The sequence below is a fragment of the Cervus elaphus genome, chromosome 22 (genome assembly GCF_910594005.1).
Source record: "Cervus elaphus chromosome 22, mCerEla1.1, whole genome shotgun sequence".
Taxonomy (NCBI): Eukaryota; Metazoa; Chordata; class Mammalia; order Artiodactyla; family Cervidae; genus Cervus; species Cervus elaphus.
In genome coordinates this window covers 40,568,114-40,590,929 of record NC_057836.1, presented here as the reverse complement: position 1 = coordinate 40,590,929, position 22,816 = coordinate 40,568,114, and the positions used below count along the sequence as shown (strand labels likewise).

General features: G+C 40.5%; 1 protein-coding gene across 1 annotated transcript; it reads right to left on the bottom strand.

Moving 5' to 3' along the window:
• Nucleotides 1-1,826: 1,826 nt before the first annotated feature.
• On the bottom strand, nt 1,827-13,990 carry ETFBKMT (electron transfer flavoprotein subunit beta lysine methyltransferase). The gene is made up of 4 exons (XM_043881436.1): nt 13,853-13,990; nt 9,093-9,526; nt 7,272-7,402; nt 1,827-2,712 (listed from the first exon to the last, which is right to left on the bottom strand). The coding sequence occupies exons 2-4, from the start codon at nt 9,416-9,418 to the stop codon at nt 2,369-2,371; spliced, it is 801 nt and encodes a 266-aa protein (XP_043737371.1). The 5' UTR covers nt 9,419-9,526; nt 13,853-13,990; the 3' UTR covers nt 1,827-2,368.
• Nucleotides 13,991-22,816: the final 8,826 nt, after the last annotated feature.

The window sequence follows — 22,816 nt, the reverse complement described above, 5'->3', positions numbered from 1 at the left end:
CTGCATAGAAGTTAAAATAAGCAAGATGATAATATACAGGTTTGGTGTATTCCTTTCCCAATTTTTAACCATTCCATTGTTCCATGTCTGGTTGTAACTTGCTTTTTGACCTGCATACAGGTTTCTCAGGAGGCAGGTAAGGTGGTATTCCCATCTCTTGAAGAATTTTCCAGTTTGTTGTGATACACACGGTCAAAGGCTTTAGCATAGTCAATAAAGCAGAAGCAGATGGTTTTCTGGAATTCTCTTGCTTTTTCTATTATTCAGTGGATGTTGGCAATTTGATCTCTGGTTCCTCTGTCTTTTCTAAATCTAGCTTGTATATCTGGAAGTTCTTGGTTCACATACTGATGATGCCTAGCTTGGAGGAATTTAAGCATTAGCTTGTTAGCATGAAATGAGTACAATTGTGCAGTAGTCTGAACATTCTTTGGCATTGCCCTTCTTTGGTATTGGAATGAAAACTGACCTTTTCCAGTCCTTTGGCCACTGCTGAGTTTTCTAAATTTGCTGGCAGCAAATTTTCTAAATTTGAGTGCAGCACTTTAACGGCATCATCTCTTAGGATTTCAAATAGCTCAGCTGGAATTTCATCACCTCCACTAGCTTTGTTCATAGTAATGCTTCCTAAGGCCCACTTGACTTCACACTCCAGGATGTCTGGCTGTAGGTGAATGTTGGCAATTTGATCTCTGGTTCCTCTGTCTTTTCTAAATCCAGCTTGTACATCTGGAAGTTCTTGGTTCACATATTATTGATGCCTATAACTACACCATAGTAGTTATTTGGGTCATGAAGATCTTTTTTGCATAGTTCTTCTGTGTATTCTTGCCACCTCTTCTTAATATTTTCTGCTTCTGTTCAGTTCAGTTCAGTTCAGTTCAGCCACTCAGTCGTGTCCGACTCCTTGTGACCCCATGAATCACAGCACAGCAGGCCTCCCTGTCCATCACCAACTCCTGGAGCTTACTCAGACTTATGCCCATTGAGTCGGTGATGCCATCCAGCCATCTCATCCTCTGTCGTCCCCTTCTCCTCCTGCCCCCAATCCCTCCCAGCATCAGGGTCTTTTCAAATGAGTCAATTCTTCACATGAGGTGGCCAAAGTACTGAAGTTTCAGCTTCAGCATTAGTCTTTCCAATAAACACCCAGGACTGATCTCCTTTAGGATAGACTGGTTGGATCTCCTTGCAGTCCAAGGGACTCTCAAGAGTCTTCTCCAACACCTGCTTCTGTTAGGTCCATACAATTTCTGTCTTTTATTGTGCCCATCTTTGCATGAAATGTTCCCTTGGTATCTCTAATTTTCTTGAAGAGATCTCTAGTCTTTCCCATTCTATTGTTTTCCTCTATTACTTTATACTATTCACTTAGGAAGGCTTTCTCATCTCTCCTTGCTATTCTTTAGAACTCTGCTTTCAAATGGGTATATAGTTCCTTTTCTCCTTTGCCTATTGATTCTCTTCTTTTCTCAGCTATTTGTAAGCCCTCCTCAGACAACCATTTTGCCTTTTTTCATTTCTTTTTCTTGGGGATGGTTTTGATCACTGTCTCTTGTACAATGTTACAAATCTTCTAAACTCTTTTTTTTTATCTATGTTTCTTAATTGATGCCCTATTGTGTACTAACCTATACTAGGCACTTTATACTTTCATTTAATACAATAACCTTTTGAAGTACAGTACAAATTTATTACTATTAACATTTTATAAGTTAAGAAATGAAATCTCAAGAGAGCGTAACTCACCCTAAATGCCAACTAGAAAGTGACAGAGTGGTCACACTCTAAAGCCCATGTATTTGGTACCATACTAACTGCATCTCTGATATTTACAGGTAATTTTATTTAAATATAGTATTCTGTATTTTTTATTTTAATTCAAAGATACATTGTAGTTGTTCTAAACTATAGAAACAGACTCTGCTAAAACATCTAATTCCAAAAAATTTTTAAAAATCTAATTCCTCTCTGCTACTTAAATTACATGTGGTTACTATTGGATACTGCCTTGTATAATTATATTCCTATAACAGGATGAGGGCATGATAACCCACTCCAGTATTCTTGCCTGGAGAATCCCTATGGACAGAAGAGCCTGATGGGCTACAGTCCATGGATTGCAAAGAGTTCAACATGACAGAACAATTAAGCACAGCAGTAAAACTAGAAAAAAAATTACAGATATAGATTTCTGCATTTGGCTTACTGTAGAACAAGTTATATGACAAAGGCTGACAAAATTTCAACATTCATATTTTCAAAGCAAGATTTACCATTTAACACAAATTGTCTTCTTTGAACCAGAGAGTCTTTTCAGGTTAAACCCAAACATAGCTATATCCCCTATTGGAGGAACATCAACAGCTCAAGGCTGAAACTGCCACACCGTGCTGGTTGTCAGTCCGTTGTTATCCTGCCTTGTAGGCTCTGGAAGTGAATATTCTGCTACTTTGTGCAGTTGACGCTGAATGCTATGTCCACTGAATTGGGGTCGCCCAGGGTCACCAATCAGTACTTGAGTTCTGTGGGCCTCAAAGCAGTTCTTCAGCCATTGAAGCAGACTGTCTGCAAGGTCTTCATCATAAAACATATCTCCAAGCACAACAAGGTCCCACTTATCTTGTTCCAAATCCAAAATATTTTTGATTAAAATGGGGAAAGGATTCAGTTGGTTCAACTCACAATTTAGTTTAATAGCCATTCCTGCAACTTTGAAAAAAGGACATAGTGAATTGGTATATGCTAGGTTATTTTAATTTCCTACTGATTAATTTAAATAATTTAGAGAATCTCCAATAGATTTTTCCCCTTTGTGTTGAAAGCTGTGTTTTTAGGTAAAGAAGCCTAAACTATATGCCAAAATAAGCTATTTCCTACAATGCTCAAATATATGAGTATTCTGAAAACAAAGCAAACAATACTACACACCTGGGAAAGGAAAAGTTTTAAGGGATATTTGCTCATCTCAACAAGACCATTTAGAACTAACACCAAAAAAGGATGTCCTTGTCAACCGAGGGGGGTGGAATGTAAAACGAGAAGTCAAGAGATACCTGGAGTAACAGGCAAATATGGCCTTGGAGTACAAAATGAAGCAGAGCAAAGGCTAAGACAGTTTTGTCAAGAGAACACACTGGTCGTAACAGACATCCTTTTCCAACAACACAAGAGACAACTCTACACATGGATATCACCAGATCATCACCATCACCACCAATACCAAAATCAGATTGATTATATTCTTTGCAGCTGAAGACTGAGAAGCTCTAAACAGTCAGTAAAATCAAGACCTGGATCTGACTGTGGCTCAGATCATGAGCTCCTTATTGCAAAATTCAGGCTTAAATTGAAGAAAGTAGGTAAAACCACTGGGTCATTCAGGTATGACCTAAGTCAAATCCCTTATAATTATATAGTGGAGGTGATGAATAGATTCAAGAGATTAGATCTGGTAGACAGAGTGCCTGAAGAACTACAGACAGAAGTTTGAAACACTGTACAGGAGGTAGTGACCAAAAGCAAAAGAAATGCAAGAAGGCAGAGTGGTTGTCTGAGAAGGTCTTACAAAAGGTTGAGGAAAGAAGAGAAGCAAAAGGCAAGGGAGAAAGGGACTGATAAACCCAACTGAATGCAGAGTTCCAGAGAATAGCCAAGAGAGATAGGAAGGGTCTTCTTAAATGAACAATGCAAAGAAATAGAGGAAAACAACAGAATAGAAAGACTAGAGATCTCAAGAAAAATTGGAGACATTAAGGAAACATTTCATGCAAGGATGGGCATGATAAAGGACAGCAATAGTAAGGACCTAACAAAAGCATAAGAGATTAAGAAGAGGTGGCAAGAAACTAAAACTCCTAGAGGAGAACATAGGCAAAACACTCTCCAACATAAATCACAGCAAGATCCTCTATGACCCACCTCCCAGAATATTGGAAATAAAAGCAAAAATAAATGGGACCTAATTAAACTTAAAAGTTTTTGCACAACAAAGGAAACTATAAGCAAGGTGAAAAGACAGCCTTCAGAATGGGAGAAAATAATAGCAAATGAAGAAACAGACAAAGGATTAATCTCAAAAATATACAAGCAACTCCTGCATATCAATTCCAGAAAAATAAATGACCCAATCAAAAAATGGGCCAAAGATATAAACAGACATTTCTCCAAAGAAGACATACAGATGGCTAACAAACACATGAAAAGATGCTCAACATCACTCATTATCAGAGAAATGCAAATCAAAACCACAATGAGGTACCATTACACACCAGTCAGGATGGCTGCTATCCAAATGTCTACAAGCAATAAATGCTGGAGACGGTGTGGAGAAAAGGGAACCCTCTTACACTGTTGGTGGGAATGCAAACTAGTACAGCCACTATGGAGAACAGTGTGGAGATTCCTTAAAAAACTGGAAATAGAACAACCATATGACCCAGCAATCCCACTCCTGGGCATACACACCCAGGAAACCAGAACTAAAAGAGATACATGTACCCCAGTATTCATTGTAGCACTATTTATAATAGCCAGGACATGGAAGCAACCTAGATTCCCATCAGCAGATGAATGGATAAGGAAGCTGTGGTACATATACACCATGGAATATTACTCAGCCATTAAAAAGAATACATTCGAATCAGTTCTAATGAGATGGATAAAACTGGAGCCCATTATACAGAGTGAAGTAAGCCAGAAAGATAAACACCAATACAGTATAATGCATATATATGGAATTAAGAAAGATGGTAGCAATAACCCTATATGCAAAACAGAAAAAGAGACACAGATGTATAGAACAGACTTTTGGACTCTATGGGAGAAGGCAAGGGTGGGATAATCTGAGAGAACAGCATCGAAACATGTATATTATCAAGTGTGAAACAGATTGCCAGTCCAGGTTGGATGCATGAGACAAATGCTCAGGGCTGGTGCACTGGGAAGACCCAGAGGGATGGGGTGGGGAGGGAGGTGGGAGGGGGGATTGGGATGGGGAACACATGTAAATCCATGGCTGATTCATGTCAATGTATGGTAAAAACCACTACAATATTGTAAAATAATTAGCTTCCAACTAATAAAAATGAATGAAACAAAAAAAAAAAGAAGAGGTGGCAAGAATACACCAAAGAACTATACAAAAAAAGGTCCTAATGACTCGGATAATGACAATGGTGTGGTCACTCACCTAGAGTCAAACATCTTAGAGTGTGAAGTCAAGTGGGCCTTACAAAACATCACTATGAACAAAGATAGTGGAGGTGACAGAATTCCAGCTGAGCTATTTCAAATCCTAAAAGATGATGCTGTTAAAGTGCTGCACTCAATTTGCCAGCAAATTTAGAAAACTCAGCAGTGGTCACAGGACTGGAAAAGGTCTGTTTTCATTCCTATCCCAAAGAAGGGCAATGCCAAAGAACGTTCAAACTACTACACAATTGCACTCATTTCACATGCTAATAAGATTATGTTCAAAATCTTTCAAGCTAGGCTTCAGCAGTCAGTGAATGGAGAACTTCTAGATGTACAAGCTGGGTTTAGAAAAGGCAGAGGAACCAGAGATCAAATTTCCAACATTTGTTTGGTCATAGAGAAAGGAAGGGAATTCCAGAAAAACATTTACTTCTGCTTTATTGGCTATGCTAAAGCCTTTGACTCTGTGGATCATAACAAACTGTGGAAAATTCTTAAAGAAATGGGAATACCAAACCATCTTCCCTGTTGCCTGAGAAACCTGTATGTGGGTCAAGAAGCAGTAGTTAAAACTGGACATGGAACAATGGACTGGTTCCAAATTTGGAAAGGAGTACACCAAAGCTATATATTATCACCTGGCTTATTTAACTTCTATGCAGGGTACATCTTGTGAAATGCTGGGCTGGATGAAGCACAAACTGGAATCAAGATTACTGGGGGAAATATCAATAACCTCAGATATGCAGATAATACCACTCTAATGGCAGAAAGTAAAGAAGAACTGAAGAGCATCCTGATAAGGATGAAAGAAGAGAGTTTAAAAAAAAAAAAAAAAAAACTGGCTTAGAACTCAACATTGAAAAAACTGAGATCATAGCATCTGGTCCTATCACTTCATGTCAAACAGAGGGTGAAAAGTGGAAGCAGTGACAGGTTTTATTTTCCTGGACTCCAAGGTCACTGCTGATGGAGAGTGCAGCCATTAAATTTTTTAAAATGCTTACTCCTTGGAAGGAAAGGTATAACAAACCTAGACAGTGTATTAAAAAGCAGAGACATCACAAAGCCAACAAAGGTCCATATAGTCAAAGCTGTGGTTTTTCCAGTAGTCATGCATGGATGTGAGAGTTGGACTTTAAAGAAGGCTGAGCACTGAAGAATCGATGCTTTTGAACTGTGGTGTTGGAGAAGACTCCTGAGAGTCCCTTGGACTGCAAGGAGATCTAACCAGTCAATCCTAAAGGAAATCAGTCCTGAATATTCATTGGAAGGACTGATGCTGAAGCACCAATATTTTGGCCACCTGATAGGAAGAGCCAACTCATTGGAAAAGACCCTGGTGCTGGGACAAACTGAAGGCAAAAGCAAAAGGGGCAGCAGAGGATGAGATGGTTGGACGGCATCACCGACTCAACGGCCATAAATATGAGCAAACTCTGGGAGACAGTGAAGGACAGGGGAACCTGGCGGGCTGCAGTCCATGGGGTCACAAAGAGTTGGATATGACTTAACAACTAAATAACAACAACAATGAAGACTTTTGGTTTGTCACAGATGTACAAGAGACAGGAAAACAAGGCTTATGTTTGAGCAGGATGACAACTTAGAACTGAGATTCTTATATATAATAAGGCTCCTCAAGGGCTAGATCCTCAGTGAAAGGGAAGACTAGAGAAAATCGGGTAAAATTAACACTACCTGTCTCAACTTGGGTTTGAATGGAATAAAATATCCCTCAAACGCCCAGGCCTATCTTCACTTGGGTTTTGGTCAAATAAACACTACCTACATATTTCAGGAAATCCCTAGCCCAGAGATGACCAACAGTAACTGTTCCCAGGTTGGTATCACTTTGGGATATCTGCCAGACACAAATAGAAGTCCTCCTGTCAAAAATGCACCATCAAGTCAGGCCTTACAGGGTTCCCACAGACAATGTCACACTGAGTTCACCATATTAGATTATGAAATACAACATGGAAATGGCTTATGGTGTTGGAGCAACTGTAGATATTTATCCTGGAGGAAGAAAAAAGATGAGCTCAAAATATTTAAAAATATGACAGTCTTACTAGGGTCTATGTCATTGGCCAAGATCCTTAAGGCTCCACTCATCTTAGCAGCGATGGCTGTAGCGCCACATCCACTCCCAATGTCTAATACAGATTTTCCTCTGACAACATCAGGATTATCCAAAAGATACCTAAATTAGAAAAGGGAAAATATAGTCTAAGACAGATGGGAGGTCAGTAAGAGGTGTCCAGTATTTTTCCTTTGGGTTGATTGGACAAGGAAATAGTGAAACTTAGCAGAAGAGCAAAGGAAATTCCCTGGTGGTCCAGTGGCTAGGACTCCACATTTTCACTGCCAAGGATCCCTGAGATCCTGCGATCCAAAAAAAGACTAAGGAACAATGGCAAGGAAGGGGTGTAGTGCCCCATCTAAAGGGACAGCTGTTACCCATCTTGAGGTAATTTCTGCCACAACAGAAATTAGGTGTTAGCAGAGATTTAAATCTGATGTTAGCAGAGATTCTTTTTTTGTTTTTTGGTGTTTTGGCTTGCAGGATCTTAGTTCCCTGAATAGGGATTGAAGTTGGACCAGGCAGTGAAAGTGCTGAGTAACTCCCCAAAGATTCTTATTTTTCAATTGAAGTAAATTTTTACTTGCTTCAAGTTTTAAATGATAGCACCTGACTGTTTTAAAGTTTGTAAGTAAAACAAGTTTACAAGTTTACAGAAACATATCCATTTTTTTTTAACAGAAAACACACCTGTGGATCACCAATTTGTGATCTCTGATTCAGTCTCTTAAGGAAGCTGATTGCCCTTATATTTGGAGTTAATACACAACAATTTGCATAGGTATCACTTGCAAAGATATCCCTTATTTTGTTAAATGATACAAAAAAATATAGGAAAATTTGGCAACACAACAGCCAGAAAATTGGGATTTATACCACCTGGAAAGTTTTCCAGAACTCAGGATTTTCCAAAAAGCTCTATGTTTGCATTTACTTATTTTGCATTTAAAACTATATACAAACTGGACTTCCCTGGCAGTCCAGTGATTAAAACTCCATGCTTCCAATACAGGGGATGCAGGTTCGATCCCTGGTCAGGGAACTAAGACCCCACACGCCACATAGCATGGCCAAAGAAATAAAAATTAAAAACTAAATACAATCTTAGTTCTGCTAGACCATACCATTCCTGTGACAGAGAAGTTCTTATACATTTCCTTTCACAGTTTTTTTAACATCAAGGCATTAAAAAATTAAATCATTTACCAACCTAAGAGCAAAGACTAGATGAAAATGCTGAAAGTTCTTGCATTTGTTTCAGCGACTGTTTTAATAAAAAGTATTGTGTGTATATGTGAGAAAATGTCCTAAAGACCTTTGCAGTATGGGGAGTTGGAAGGGGGGACCTTAAAAATGCAGATTCAAGTCCACCTGAGTGATGTCCCAATCACTCATATCCCTCCTTCTTTGGGAGCTTGGGAAAAGGCAGTGGTGGAGGGAGCAACATTTACAGAATTAAACCCGGAGAAGGAGTGAGGGGCTTTATGTTCCACCAAGGATCTGCATGGGCATCACAAACCATGAACCTGAGAACAGTGTGAGATTCCTGGATCATTACCAGTTACCTAGGGTTTTGACAGCTGACCTAGGATTTCTCTTGGGAAGAGAACTATATATGGGGAAACACCTTGGTAAGCTTGGAATAGAAGGGGAAACCATGCAACAAAGCAACCCAAAAGTGTTCCTAAACTCTAATAAAAGAATTTGGGGTTTTTTGAGGAGCAGGGAGAAAGTGGAGTTGAAAGGGACAGAAAAGAGAGAAGTGGTGAGGAGCCCTAAAGGTTCCCGCTTCACTTAAGGCCATACGTACCTAGACAGGGCTTGGCCCCCTGGCCAGTAGATTGCCCAATAAGGATCCCTGAGGGGCCACAGGTCAGCTCTCTCCCACCAGAACTTGCATCTGGGGGTCAAAAGCCGCAACTGGATTTCAGGGGTGAGGCTGCCACTGCTGGTGACTTCAGTGTTCTCCTCCAGGAAAGCTTTCATCTCAGGGTCCAAAAGGCTTCCAGTTCCTCTCCAGGGGCAGTGACCCCAGGGAAACAAGGGGAAGCCACTGCTTCTCACAGCCTTCCAGAGGACAACATAGCGGTTCATGGGAAATGATGCAAACACTCTCCAGCCTGAGCTCAAAGCCATCAGTCTGGTCCCAAAGCACAGGTATGCTGGTGTGCTCTTGATAAGCGCTGTTTCTCCTGGGGAAAGAGTCTGGTTGCCAAACTGATCTCAGCTGGAGTCACTGGACCTCTAAAAACATAATAATAATGAAAACTCTTGACACTTCCAAACCCTTTCACATAGTAAGAAAATATTAGTGTTACCTCTGTAGCAGATGATGCACAAGTGAAAGTTCACTTTAGATGAAAGTTTTTGTGCATTAATTTAGGAAAACCCAATCTTCTAAAACATACTTTTTCATTCTTTGTGAACAACAGAATCCTTTTAATAATTTAGAAAACCAAATAGACAAGCATTTGATTTTGATAGAATCCTCGGGAACATTCCTGTTACATAAAATAAGGTATACCCTTAACATTCTTTCATTTAATAAATCATTTTCCTTTAAGCAGACACTGTGCTTGATAACCGTGAATAAAATAAACAAAAGTTCACATCTTCAGGAAACTTAGATTCTAGCGATGGAATAGAGCAAGTTATCAGAGCAAACACAGTTCTTGCCTTTATGGAGTCTAGCCAAGAGTTGTGCAGATTATCAAACTGTAACTGTGGTTAGAGATATATAAATTATACTGACTGGTCAATAAAGATAACCCTAGCATATGGGGACTTTCCTGGTGGTCCAGTGGTTAGGAATCCACCTTTCAATGCAACAGAGTCAATCCCTGGTCTGGGACTAAGACCGCTTGTCAAAAGTACTGAGTCCTCATGCTCCACAGTCAGTGCACGACAGCTAGAGAAGCCTGCCTGCTGCAACAAAGACACAGCCCAACCACAAAAAAGAAAGATAGCCCTAGCATAAAACATCAATGTAATTGTTTTTTTTTCCTAAAACAAAACAAACAAACAAACAAAAACTATGGATTTAATTGTGATAAAAGACTATCAATTCACTTTCTGTAATACCTCTGATGAGTCATCTTCACCAAACCTGGACTTAATAGAAAGACATTCTGATTAAGAATAAGTAGGAATTTCATTTCTTTAGGTAGATATACTCCTAAGTATTTTATTCTTTATGTTGCAGTGGTGGATGGTATTGTTCCCTTAATTTCTCTTTCTGTTTTCTCACTGTTAGTGTACAGGAATGCAAGGGAGTTCTGTGTGTTAATTTTATATCCTGCAATTTTACTATATTCATTGATTAGCTCTAGTAATTTTCTGGTAGACTCTTTAGGGTTTTCTACATAGAGGATCATGTCGTCTGCAAACAGTGAGAGTTTTACTTCTTTTCCTATCTGGATTCCTTTTATTTCTTTTTCTGCTCTGATTGCTGTGGCCAACACTTCCAAAACTACGTTGAATAGTAGTGGTGAGAGTGGGCACCCTTGTCTTGTTCCTGACTTTAAGGGAAATGCTTTCAGTTTTTCACCATTGAGGATAATGTTTGCTGTATATAGAAAACTATAAAACACTGATGAAAGAAATCAAAGAGGACACAAATAGATGGAGAAATATACCGTGTTCATGGATTGGAAGAATCAATATTGAGAAAATGAGTATACTACCCAAAACAATCTATAGATTCAATGCAATCCCTATCAAGCTACCAAAGGTATTTTTCACAGAACTAGAACAAATAATTTCACAATTTGTATGGAAATACAAAAAAACTCGAATAGCCACAGCAATCTTGAGAAAGAAGAATGGAACTGGAGGAATCAACCTGCCTGACTTCAGACTCTACTACAAAGCCACAGTCATCAAGACAGTATGGTACTGGCACAAAGACAGAAATATAGATCAATGGAATAGAATAGAAAGCCCAGAGATAAATCCATGTACCTATGGACACCTTATCTTTGACAAAGGAGGCAAGGATATACAATGGAAAAAAGACAATCTCTTTAACAAGTGGTGCTGGGAAAACTGGTCAACCACTTGTAAAAGAATGAAACTAGAACACTTTCTAACACCATACACAAAAATAAACTCAAAATGGATTAAAGATCTAAATGTAAGACCAGAAACTATAAAACTCCTAGAGGAGAACATAGGCAAAACACTCTCCAACATAAATCACAGCAAGATCCTCTATGACCCACCTCCCAGAATATTGGAAATAAAAGCAAAAATAAACAAATGGGACCTAATTAAACTTAAAAGCTTTTGCACAACAAAGGAAACTATAAGCAAGGTGAAAAGACAGCCTTCAGAATGGGAGAAAATAATAGCAAATGAAGAAACAGACAAAGGATTAATCTCAAAAATACACAAGCAACTCCTGCAGATCAATTCCAGAAAAATAAATGACCCAATCAAAAAATGGGCCAAAGATATAAACAGACATTTCTCCAAAGAAGACATACAGATGGCTAACAAACACATGAAAAGATGCTCAACATCACTTACTATCAGAGAAATGCAAATCAAAACCACAATGAGGTACCATTACACACCAGTCAGGATGGCTGCTATCCAAAAGTCTACAAGCAATAAATGCTGGAGACGGTGTGGAGAAAAGGGAACCCTCTTACACTGTTGGTGGGAATGCAAACTAGTACAGCCACTATGGAGAACAGTGTGGAGATTCCTTAAAAAACTGGAAATAGAACAGCCATATGACCCAGCAATCCCACTCCTGGGCATACACACCCAGGAAACCAGATCTGAAGGAGACACATGCACCCCCAATGTTCATCACAGCACTATTTATAATAGCCAGGACATGGAAGCAACCTAGATTCCCATCAGCAGATGAATGGATAAGGAAGCTGTGGTACATATACACCATGGAATATTACTCAGCCATTAAAAAGAATACATTCGAATCAGTTCTAATGAGATGGATAAAACTGGAGCCCATTATACAGAGTGAAGTAAGCCAGAAAGATAAACACCAATACAGTATACTAACTCATATATATGGAATTTAGAAAGATGGTAACGATAACCCTATATGCAAAACAGAAAAAGAGACACAGATGTATAGAACAGAATTTTGGACTCTGGGAAAAGGCAAGGGGGAATGTTCTGAGAGAATAGCATCGAAACATGTATATTATCAAGTGTGAAACAGATCGCCAGTCCAGGTTGGATGCATGAGACAAATGCTCAGGGCTGGTGCACTGGGAAGACCCAGAGGGATGGGGTGGGGAGGGAGATTGGGATGGGGAACACATGTAAATCCATGGCTGATTCATGTCAATGTATGGTAAAAACCACTACAATACTGTAAAGTAATTAGCCTCCAACTAATACAAATAAATGGAAAAAAAAAAAAGAATAAGTAGGAATGAGGAAGAGAAGTTTAAACACAAATTATACACCAAGTTGTTTGGGACCTTTGGTCTGTTCTGCATAAATATTTTAAATAGTCTTAAATTCACCCAAATATTTAGAGTTGTTCAGTTACTAAGTCATGTCCGACTCTTTCAACACCATGAACTGCAGCACTTCCACGCTTCCCTGTCCTCCAGAGTTTGCTCAAACTCATGACCATTGAGTCAGTGATGCCATCCAACCGTCTCATCCTCTATCACCCACTTCTCCTGCCCTCAATCTTTCCCAGCATCAGGGTTTTTTCCAATGAGTCAGTTCTTCCCATCAGGTGGCCAAAGTACTGAAACTTCAGCTTCAGCATGAGTCCTTCCAGATTTCCTTCAGGATTGACTGGTTTGATCTCCTTGCTATCCAAGGGTAGGGGCCCCAAACTCAAATGCCTACCTGGGGCCAGACTGGTGATAAATGAGTGATGCAGGCTGGTTGCTGATAACAGAGAGGCTGTGGCAAACTAGAAAGTGTTTCAAAACAGTCCAACGGAGCCAGCAAGCTGCTGCCTGTCCTGGGACATAGGGCCAGATCTTTCCATTTTTCAAGATAATCCACGGACTTCCCTGGCAGTCTAGTGGCTAAGACTCCCAATGAAGGGGGCACAATCCCTGCTCCTGGAACTAAGATCCTATCTGCTGCAAGTCCCCAACCGAAAAAAACAAATTCCCACTTTTAAACGCGGGAAATTAATTGAAATATCAAGACAGGAGGGTCAAAATGCCTGTCAGGCCACTGAACTCAGGATAGATTTTAAGTGGGTGTCAGCCCACATTTATGCCCTTGTAATCACAGGCTCTCTTAACAGCCTGACCTCACTGGACTAATTGCGTAGGAAGGATTGGGTCAGCCCTTGAGTCTAAGGTTTAAAAAGAACGAGGAGCAAATAGGAGACGATTTTGGACATAGTGTCGTCCAAACCGATGCCGCCCCCTCCCAGGCCAAGCACCAATGAAGCATCTGTTATGAATATGTGATTAAGCGGTGGACACTGGGTATTTGGATTAATTAGTAAGAAGACAGGTTCAAAAGTACAAGCTCCAAAAGTGTTAGCACGTTGTTTTCCTCCGAGGAGGACGGGAGTCAATCTTAAAGGGGCAGACACAGTCTTCCTTTTCTCCTTACCTGTCTGTGCTAACACCACCCTGGGGAGCAAAGCATAGGGCAAGTCAGTCACTTTGCCTTTGCGCCTCTTTTGGCGCTTTCTTTACAAGGGTACTCGGGATCCAGAGTTTCCGGAGGAGCCTGCTACCCACACCCCTGTCCCCGCCCCTGCCCCGACCTCCTGCTCCGCCCTCCTTCCCGGCAGCGCTCTCTCCCTTCACCCGGGCTTCTTAAAGGGACAGAAGTGTGAAACCAGAGGGTGTCCTGACCTCGCTTGGAAAATAAGGGAATGTCAAATACTGATTTCTAAAAAATACGCTCTGAAGCCACGGAGTATCTGCTTCGTGTCAATCACACTTCTAGGTACTGCACATATGGTGGTGAGCCAAATAGACACAGCATAAACCCTTAATGACACATTCAACTGGGATTAAATCATAATACGTCTTCCCTTTTATTATAATAATTTTCATACACATACAATCTTTTTTGTTTCTTTAATTGTAACTTGTCATTTCAATTAACGCTCACTGATTCTATTGTTAGTAATAATTCCTAATTGATGTTCAAGATCTAGGGACTTCCCTGGCAGTCCAGTGGTTAGTTAAGACTCTCATTATCCCAATGCAGGGGGCATGATCCCTTGTCTGGAAACTAAGATCCCACATGCCACACAGTGTGAACAAAAAAAAAAAAAAAAATCCAGATCGATTTGCCTAAGGATTGTAGTTTTTAACCAGCTAATGCATTCTATCCCAGAGACAGTTTTCAAATTGATCTTTCCATTCCACTTGCCTTTCCCTTAGTTCTGCCTTAAGATTGCCTGCCTGAATTCCTGCAATTGGTCTCTCTGCAATTCTGCTTTCCTCTATCCTATTCACTATTGTGCAGTTTAAATGTTTTTTCCTGAAACTTTCATTCCATAGTCCAAAAAAAAAAAAAAAAGGATTCCTATAAGATAAGCTAAGCAGATAAGCCAAGAGAAACAGACTGTAGGCCCTGAGAAGCAAACCTGGACTTTCTTTTTCTATTGTTTGCTGTTGATTTTTTATTTTTATTTATTTATTTATTTTTGTCACAGGGCAAAATCTTAGTTCCTTGATCAGAGATTGAACCTGTGCTCCCTGCAGTGGAAGCCTGGAGTCTTAACCACAGGACAGTCAGGGAAGTCCCTTTTGTTCTTTTTAATTGAGAGAAAGAATTGTCTCTCTTTTATCAAAAATGACCCAAATGCAACCAATCAGACCCATCAATTGTTTGGTAACAACTGAGCTATCATGTGACCTTCAAATATCTGCCTACATCTTTGTACACGTTCCAATTCCCTAATAACTGGACACTCTTGCAAGTAAAAAAAAAATGTATATCTCATACTCAAATTTGTCTTTAAAGGTTTTTTTGAAAAGTTATTTAAGTATACTTATTAGCTGTGTGACCTTGGGCACATTATTAAACCTTCCTAATGAAGGGGATCAGGATATGCCACTGTGGCATAGGAATTGTTTTGAGTGAAAGAGATTTGAGTTTCTGAAATCTCTTATCTGCCTAAAGCAGACTCTCCCCAAAGAACTCAGTTGTCATAAAACCTCTCCTTGAGAACACCCTTAATCTTCTTGGACTTGAAAAATGGACACCACACCCAAACAGACATTGTTTCAAGGTTATCATATCTCTTATCTATTCTCCTAGAAAACCAGTTATCTTTCCAAAATGTCATTCCTAAAAGTTCCCTTTCTCTCTTTCCCTATCACCTATGATGGAATAAAATGTATGGTTTTTTAAGGCAGGACAAGAAAATTTAAGCATAACACATGTCCTCCCCGACAGGGCTCTCCCTAATGTGCAATGTGCTTGTTCATTATACATTAACCAGACCTCTTCAAACATAGGAATGTCAGTCAGCTCAACCATAAAGTTTGTTTTCCCCTTCTTCTAATGCCAGCAATGTGACTCCTTAGAAGATAACATCCCTTTCCTAATCCTGTAAGGGGTCATGGTGACCTGCTGCTCCCTTCCTACATGTAGGTCTGGACTTCATATCTCTGCTGAACTGTAAAATGTCAGTGTACCAGTTTGATGAACGATCCTTTGTCTCAAAAATTTATATAAATGGGCTTTTGACTTCTAACCAAGGGGAGCAGTCTGCAGAGTTATCTGACTGTCTCTAGTGTTATAGCCTTCAGGTTGGCTAGGAAAAAAAAAAAACTCTATTTCTTCTTTAGATTGACTATTGATTAATTTTTCATCAACACCAACTGAGTTAGATATATAAACACAAAAATTTAACCACTCCCTATGAGCAACTCATCACTGAATTCTCCTGTGTGTATGGTATGTGTTGCGTATATAAACTCGGGTTTTTTTCCTCCTGTTAATCTGTCTTTTGTCAGTTTAACTTACAGATCCAGACAGTGAACATAAGAAGGTAAAGAAAAGCTTTACCTCCCCTACACTAAGTATCAGTTTTCTCATCTGTAAAATAAAAGATGATGATAATAACAATGTATTGAGAGGATTTAATGAGATAGAAAGTAAAGTGCTTGGCACAGTTCCTGACATATCGTGAACAGTGTGATTATCATTATTGAAACTATGGAGTTAGTGTTGGTATTAATAAGACACAAGACTGGAAGATGAAGATTGGGTTTTCAGTGAAGAGTGACAGGATCAGATTTGAGTTTTAGAAAACAGTTTTAAACTGTGGGTATCAAAGAGAGAGGTTGGACTGAAGGAGACATCAGTTGAAGAACCTGGTGGTAACCCAAGCAAGAACTGATGAAGGCATGGGAAGAAATGGACACATCTGAGTGTGACTCAGCAAAAGCCGCTGGCAGGACATGGACACCAATTAAATATGCTTGCTTAGCCATGTGCATGCGTGTGCTTAATCATTCAGTTGTGTCCGACTTTGTGACCCCATGGACTGCACCCTGCCAGGCACCTCTGTCCATGGGATTCTCCAGAAAAGATACTGAAGTGGGTTGCCATTCCCTTCTCCAGGGGATCTTCCCAACACAGGGATCGAACTCAGGCCTCCCGCATTGCAGGCAGATTCTTTACCGTCTGAGCCACCATGGTTAAGCTACCTATGCTTAACCATAATGATAGACAATCTAAGGACAAGATGTCATTTTTTTCTTTATCAGCTTGACCTGGGCTCTTAATCACCATGCTCTCTGATCTCATTCTTCCCTGCTTGAAATCCTGTCTGACTTCCCAGTCAATATCAGAGCCAAATTCCTGATCACAGCTTCCTAAGCTCTTAGTAATCAGTCCCTGCTTACTCACCTTGCCTTTAGAAAACCCTTTCTCTCCTACAGTTTGTTTTCTTGTAGCAAGCCCTTGTCCTCTCACTTCATGCCTTGCTTCCAACAAAGTTGTCGGGCCCACCACACATACATCCCCTCCTCACTGTCCCTAACCACCTCCTCATTTTTCAGAATGCAACTCAGAATTAAAGCCCTCAGAAACCATCCCCAACACACACACTGATCTTGACATTTCATTAGCTTCCTATGGGCATATCCAGCAAGAATACCATACAAACTGTCATTGTCTGGCTCCTCTACTAGACTTAGAGGAAGACCATTTCATTCCTCTTTTATCTTCTGCCACAGTTAAGACACTCATTAAATTCTGTTAAATGAAAGAAAAAGCAAATAAAGGAGGAAATTAACAAATATTACATATCAGTATCTCATTTCCAAATTTTATTTTTAATAATTTTTGAGGTAGAATTGACATACAATAAATTTCACAAATTTCAAGTGTACACTTTGATGTCTTGCTATGAAATTGCCCCCAAAATCAAGAGACTGAACATCTTCAGTGCCCTCTGTTATCCCTCCCTCTTGCCCTTCCCTGCATCCTCTCCATCCCCAGGTAGCCTCTGATCTGCTTTCTGTCAGTATAGATTAGTTTGCATTTTTCTAGATATCTATGTAAATGCAGTTTTACAGTATGTACTTTTTTTTTTTGTCTTTTTTTTCACTCATCATAATTATTTTGGGATTCATCTACGCTATTTCATGCATCAGTTATTCATTCCTTTTCACTGAAAAGTAATTTTCCATTGCATTATGTATTGTTGTTGCCGTGTTGTTCAGTTGCTAAGTTGTGTTCAACTCTTCACAACCCCATGGACTACAGCACACCGAGCTTCCCTGTCCTTGACAATCTTCCAGAGTTTGCTCAGACTCATGTCCATTGAGTCGGTGATTCCATTCAACCATCTCATCCTCTGTCTCCCCCTTATCCTCCTGCCCTTAATCTTTCCCAGCATCAGGGTCTTTTCCAATGAGTCATTTCTCCCCATCAGGTGGCCAAAGTATTGGAGCTTCAGCTTCAGCATCCATCCTTCTAATGAAGATTCAGGGTTGATTTCCTTTAGGACTGATTGAGTTCAAGGAACTCTTAAGAGTCTTCTCCAGCACAATTCAAAGCATTAATTCTTCAGTGCTCAGCATTCTTTATGGTCCAACTCTCACATCCTACATGACTACTGGAAAAGCCAGTATGTATGTATAATATGTGTTTATTCATTTATCTGTTGATGAATATCTGGAGGATTTTGTTCGTTTACTATTACAAACAAAACTGCTGCAAACTCTTGTGCGCTAGTCTTTGTATGTGCTCAGTCGCTTCAGTCATGTCTGACTTCATGCAAGCCCATAGAATCCGTGGGATTCTCCAGGCAAGAATACTGGAGTGGGTTGCCTTTTCCTTCTCCAGGGGATCTTCCTGACCCAGGGATCGAACTTGCATCTCTTAAATCTCCTACATTGGCAGCCGGGTTCTTTACCACTAGCATCACCTTCAGAGCCCCAAGTCTTTTACAGACATGTGCTCTTTTTTTCATTGGGCAAATACTTAGGAGTGAAATGGCTAAGTCACACAGTGGTGTGATTAACTGCAAACCTTTTCCAAAAAGGTTGTCATTTTACATTTCAATCGTCAGTGAATGAAAACCCCAGTCTTTCAAAGAGATGAGAAAAATAATTTCGTTTTTCTGAGTTGCTTCCGTTCAGTTCAGTCGCTCAGTCATATCCAACTCTTTGCAACCCCATGGACTGCAGCACGCCAGGCCTCCCTGTCCATCACCAACTCGCGGAGTTTCCTCAAACTCATGTCCATTGAGAAAGTGATGCCATCCAACCATCTCATCCTCTATCATCCCCTTTTCCTCTCGCCTTCAATCTTTCCCAGCATTGGGGTCTTTTCAAATGAGTCAGCTCTTCACATCAGGTGGCCAAAGTGTTGCTACCTATTCGTTTTACAATATGAAAACACCACTCACACCGAGTCTGAACATTTAGAAAAAACTTGAATTGAGGGTATCCACAGTAAGTTCCTGCTTTGCTTTCTGCAGGGCACCTTTTAAAATAACAACTTAGGGGCTTAGGCTTAGGGGAAAGCCTGATGAAAGTTAGCAACCTCTGCCCAATCTCTTTGAGTAACAGGTGCTTGCTACCCTGCTCTCCACCTCCTGCTTGCCTAGCTCTCCTTTCCTACAGCTCAATGTACCCCGCCTTGCTTCTGGGATCTGTAAGTAACAATAAATTTTGTGATTCTACTTCCTTTGTGTGGGTATATTGAAACTGCATCTTCACTTAACATGATCCATGGGCTTCACTTCCCCAAAGTGGGAGCTTATTTGCTGAGGGAGCTACATGCTGACCCTGAGTGACTTTTGCCCCTTCATTATGCCCCATTCAGGTCATAATCTACATATTCTTATATATGGGTATGTGTGCTTAGTCACTCAGTCATGTCCAACTCCTTGTGACCCAGTGGACTGCAGCCCACCAGGTTCCTCTGCCCATGGGGATTCTCCAGGCAAGAATACTGGAATGGGTTGCCATGCCCTCGTCCAGGGGATCTTCCCAACCCAAGGATCAAGCCTAGGTCTCCTGCATTGCAGGTGGATTCTTCACTGACTGAGCCACCAGAGAAGCCCATTCTTATATATACATATAATGTATTTTTAGCTGCACTTGGTCTTTGTTGCTGCATGTACTTTTCTCTATCTGCTGCAAGTGGGCACTATTCTCTAGTTTTGGTGCACAGGCTTCTTGTTGTGGTGCCTTCTCATATTACAGAGTACGGGCCCTAGGACAAACAGGCTCAGTGGTTGTGGCTCCCAGGCAATAGTGTACACGCTTAATTGTGGTGCACAGACCCAGTTGCTCTGTAGCATGTGAAATCTTCCTGGACCAAGGATAGAACCTGTGTCTCCTATATTGGCACCAGATTCTTTACTAATCAGCCGACAGGGAAGCCCTCTACATATACTTAACTCAGTACACAAGCTCTGGCTTCTCAACACATCCCACATCCTCATCCACATTTCTTTCTTTCTGTTTATAGACATCCTAGTAGGCATGAAGTGCTATTTCATCATGGTTTTAATTTGCATTTCCTCAAAGACTAACAATGTCTGAGCATCCAAATTGTTGCATTATTTTTCTGATCTTTCATAATTTGGGCACATTAAAAATAGACATTTTTTTTAATCTATGTTTTTCCTCAGTGCTGGAAGAATAGTTCAATAAAGCTAGTGGAATTATCTGGAATTATGAGAGAAAAATAGCCTTTTTTAGAGAATTTATTTATAAATATAACACGATTAGCAGATGTTTATAAATACTAATTCTAAATAAATTTGTAAATATAGTTATTTTTAAATTATTTTATTTATCTATTTATTTTTGGCTGCACTCGGTCTTTGTTGCTGTGTGTGGGCTTTCTCTAGCTGCTGTGAGGTGGGGTTTGCAGTGCACAGGCTTCTCATTGCTGTGGCTTCTCTTGTTGTGGAGCACAGGCTCTTGAGTGCAGGCTCAGTACTTAGCTCCTCCCCAGCATGTGGGATCTTCCCTGACCAGGGATCGAACTTGTGTCCCCTGCACTGGTAGGTAGATGCTTAACCACTGGACCATCATGCAAATCCTTGTAAATACATTTCTAATAAAATATTTACTTCAATCAGCCTTGAGATGTGAACAACAGATAAACTGTACTCAGGAAAGTGTGATTTGCTTCTGCCATCCCAGAATGTGTTTCCTGCCAGACTTTTAAATGAAGTTTGAGGTTTTGGATTTTCTAGAGCTTTGACTTCCTCCTTTTCTCCCTCAAACTGCCCTTGCAAAAAGTCTATAGCGCCATGTCTTTTTTTAGGCTTCCTTTTCTCAGTTCCTTATCTGCATTTGCAGTCTTCAGTTGGTCACTTGGCAAGCTTTTATTTTTTATTTAATTTTATTTTTTTGGCTGCACCTCACAGCGCATGAGATCTTATTTCCTCAATCAGGGATCAAACCCACACCCGTTGCAGAAGGGGCACGGAGTCTTAATCACTGGACCACCAGGGCAATCTCTAGACAAACTTTGAACACCTGTCACTAAATCTTGCCTAAAAATCCTGACATCTAACCTTTTAAGACCGATCTGTTACAAAAAAAGGATTGTGGGCCTACAGAGATGCGAAATCCTCAACCAACTAAATCCATAGTGCCATCTAGTGGTAATTTAGGTGTGTCTGAGCAAAAATTGTAAAAAGTTAAAAATAATACACAGGATTCTCACCCACAATTTGACCACACACTGGTATACATGTTTAGTTGTAAGATGCAGCAGAAATACCACTGATTAAAGTTAAGGCCTGAAATTTATGAAAGAATTGGTATCACTCATGATTCTATCTCTGTCTCACACAAACACACGCGCACACACACCCCACAACTAACCCATCAGGAAATCCATAGGCTTTACCTTCAAAATTTACTAGAATCTGAGCTCTCTTCACCACCTGCAGTTCTTCCCTCCAGTACAGCCACTGTCAGGACTGATTATTGTGACGGTCTCTGAACCAACTCCTAGATTTCTGACCTTCTTCTCCCAGTGGTCTATTAACAACAAAAAAGCAAACGTGATCCTTTGAGAAGGAAGTGAAGTTATCAGCACTTCACTGGAGCCCTCTGACAATGCCCTATTGTTCCTTCCCAGCATGTCCAGCGCAGCTCCTTCTCTGACTTCCACTCCGACTGCTTTCCCCCGTTTCAACGACCTTTCATACACACTGGACTGACTTCTACTGTTTTGTTTTCTGTTTGGCCGTGGTGTGTGGCTTGTGAAATCTTTTTTTTTTTTTTTAATTACTTTTTAAATTTGTTTTTGTCTATCCTGAGTCTTCGTTGCTATATAAGCTACCCTTGAGTTGCGGCGCGCTGGCTTCTCATCGCAGTAACTTCTCTTGTTGCGGAGCAAGGGCTCTAGGGCATGGGGGGCTTCAGCAGTCGCAGCTCCCCCACTCCAGAGCACAGGCTCAGCTGTTGCGGCACAGGGGCTTAGCTGCTCCACGGCACGTGGGATCTTCCCAGATTGAACCCATGTCTCCTGCATTCGCAGGCAGATTCTTTACTACTGAGCCACCAGGGAAGCCTGGCTTGTGAGATCTTAGTTCCCCAACCAGGGATTGAACCCCATCCCTTGGCAGTGAAAGCATATAATCCTAACCACTGGATGGTCAGGGAGTTCCTTCAACAATTGTCTTAAGTGTTTTGTTTTGTTTTGTTTTTGGCTGTACTGGGTGTTCATTGCTGCGGGCGGGCTTTTCTCCGGGTGTGGTGTGCGGACTTTTCTTTACTATGGCTTCTCTTGTAGCAGAGCATGGGCTCTAGAGCTCTCAGACTTCAGTAGTTGTGTCGTGTGGGCTTTAGAGCAAGGGCTCAATAGTTGGCACATGGCTTAGTTGCCCCGAGGCGTGTGGAATCTTCCCAGACCAGGGATCAAACCTGTGTCCCCTGCAATGGCAAGTGAATTCTTAACCCCTGGACCACCAGGGAAGTCTAGATTAATTTACCTGTTCTAGAGTTTCACATAAATGAAATTACACAGTTTTTACTCTTTTGTATCTGGGCTTCCTTTGCTCGGCATAATGTTTTTGAGATTCAGCTACACTGTTGCTTGTATTGTTGTATCTTTCCTTCACTC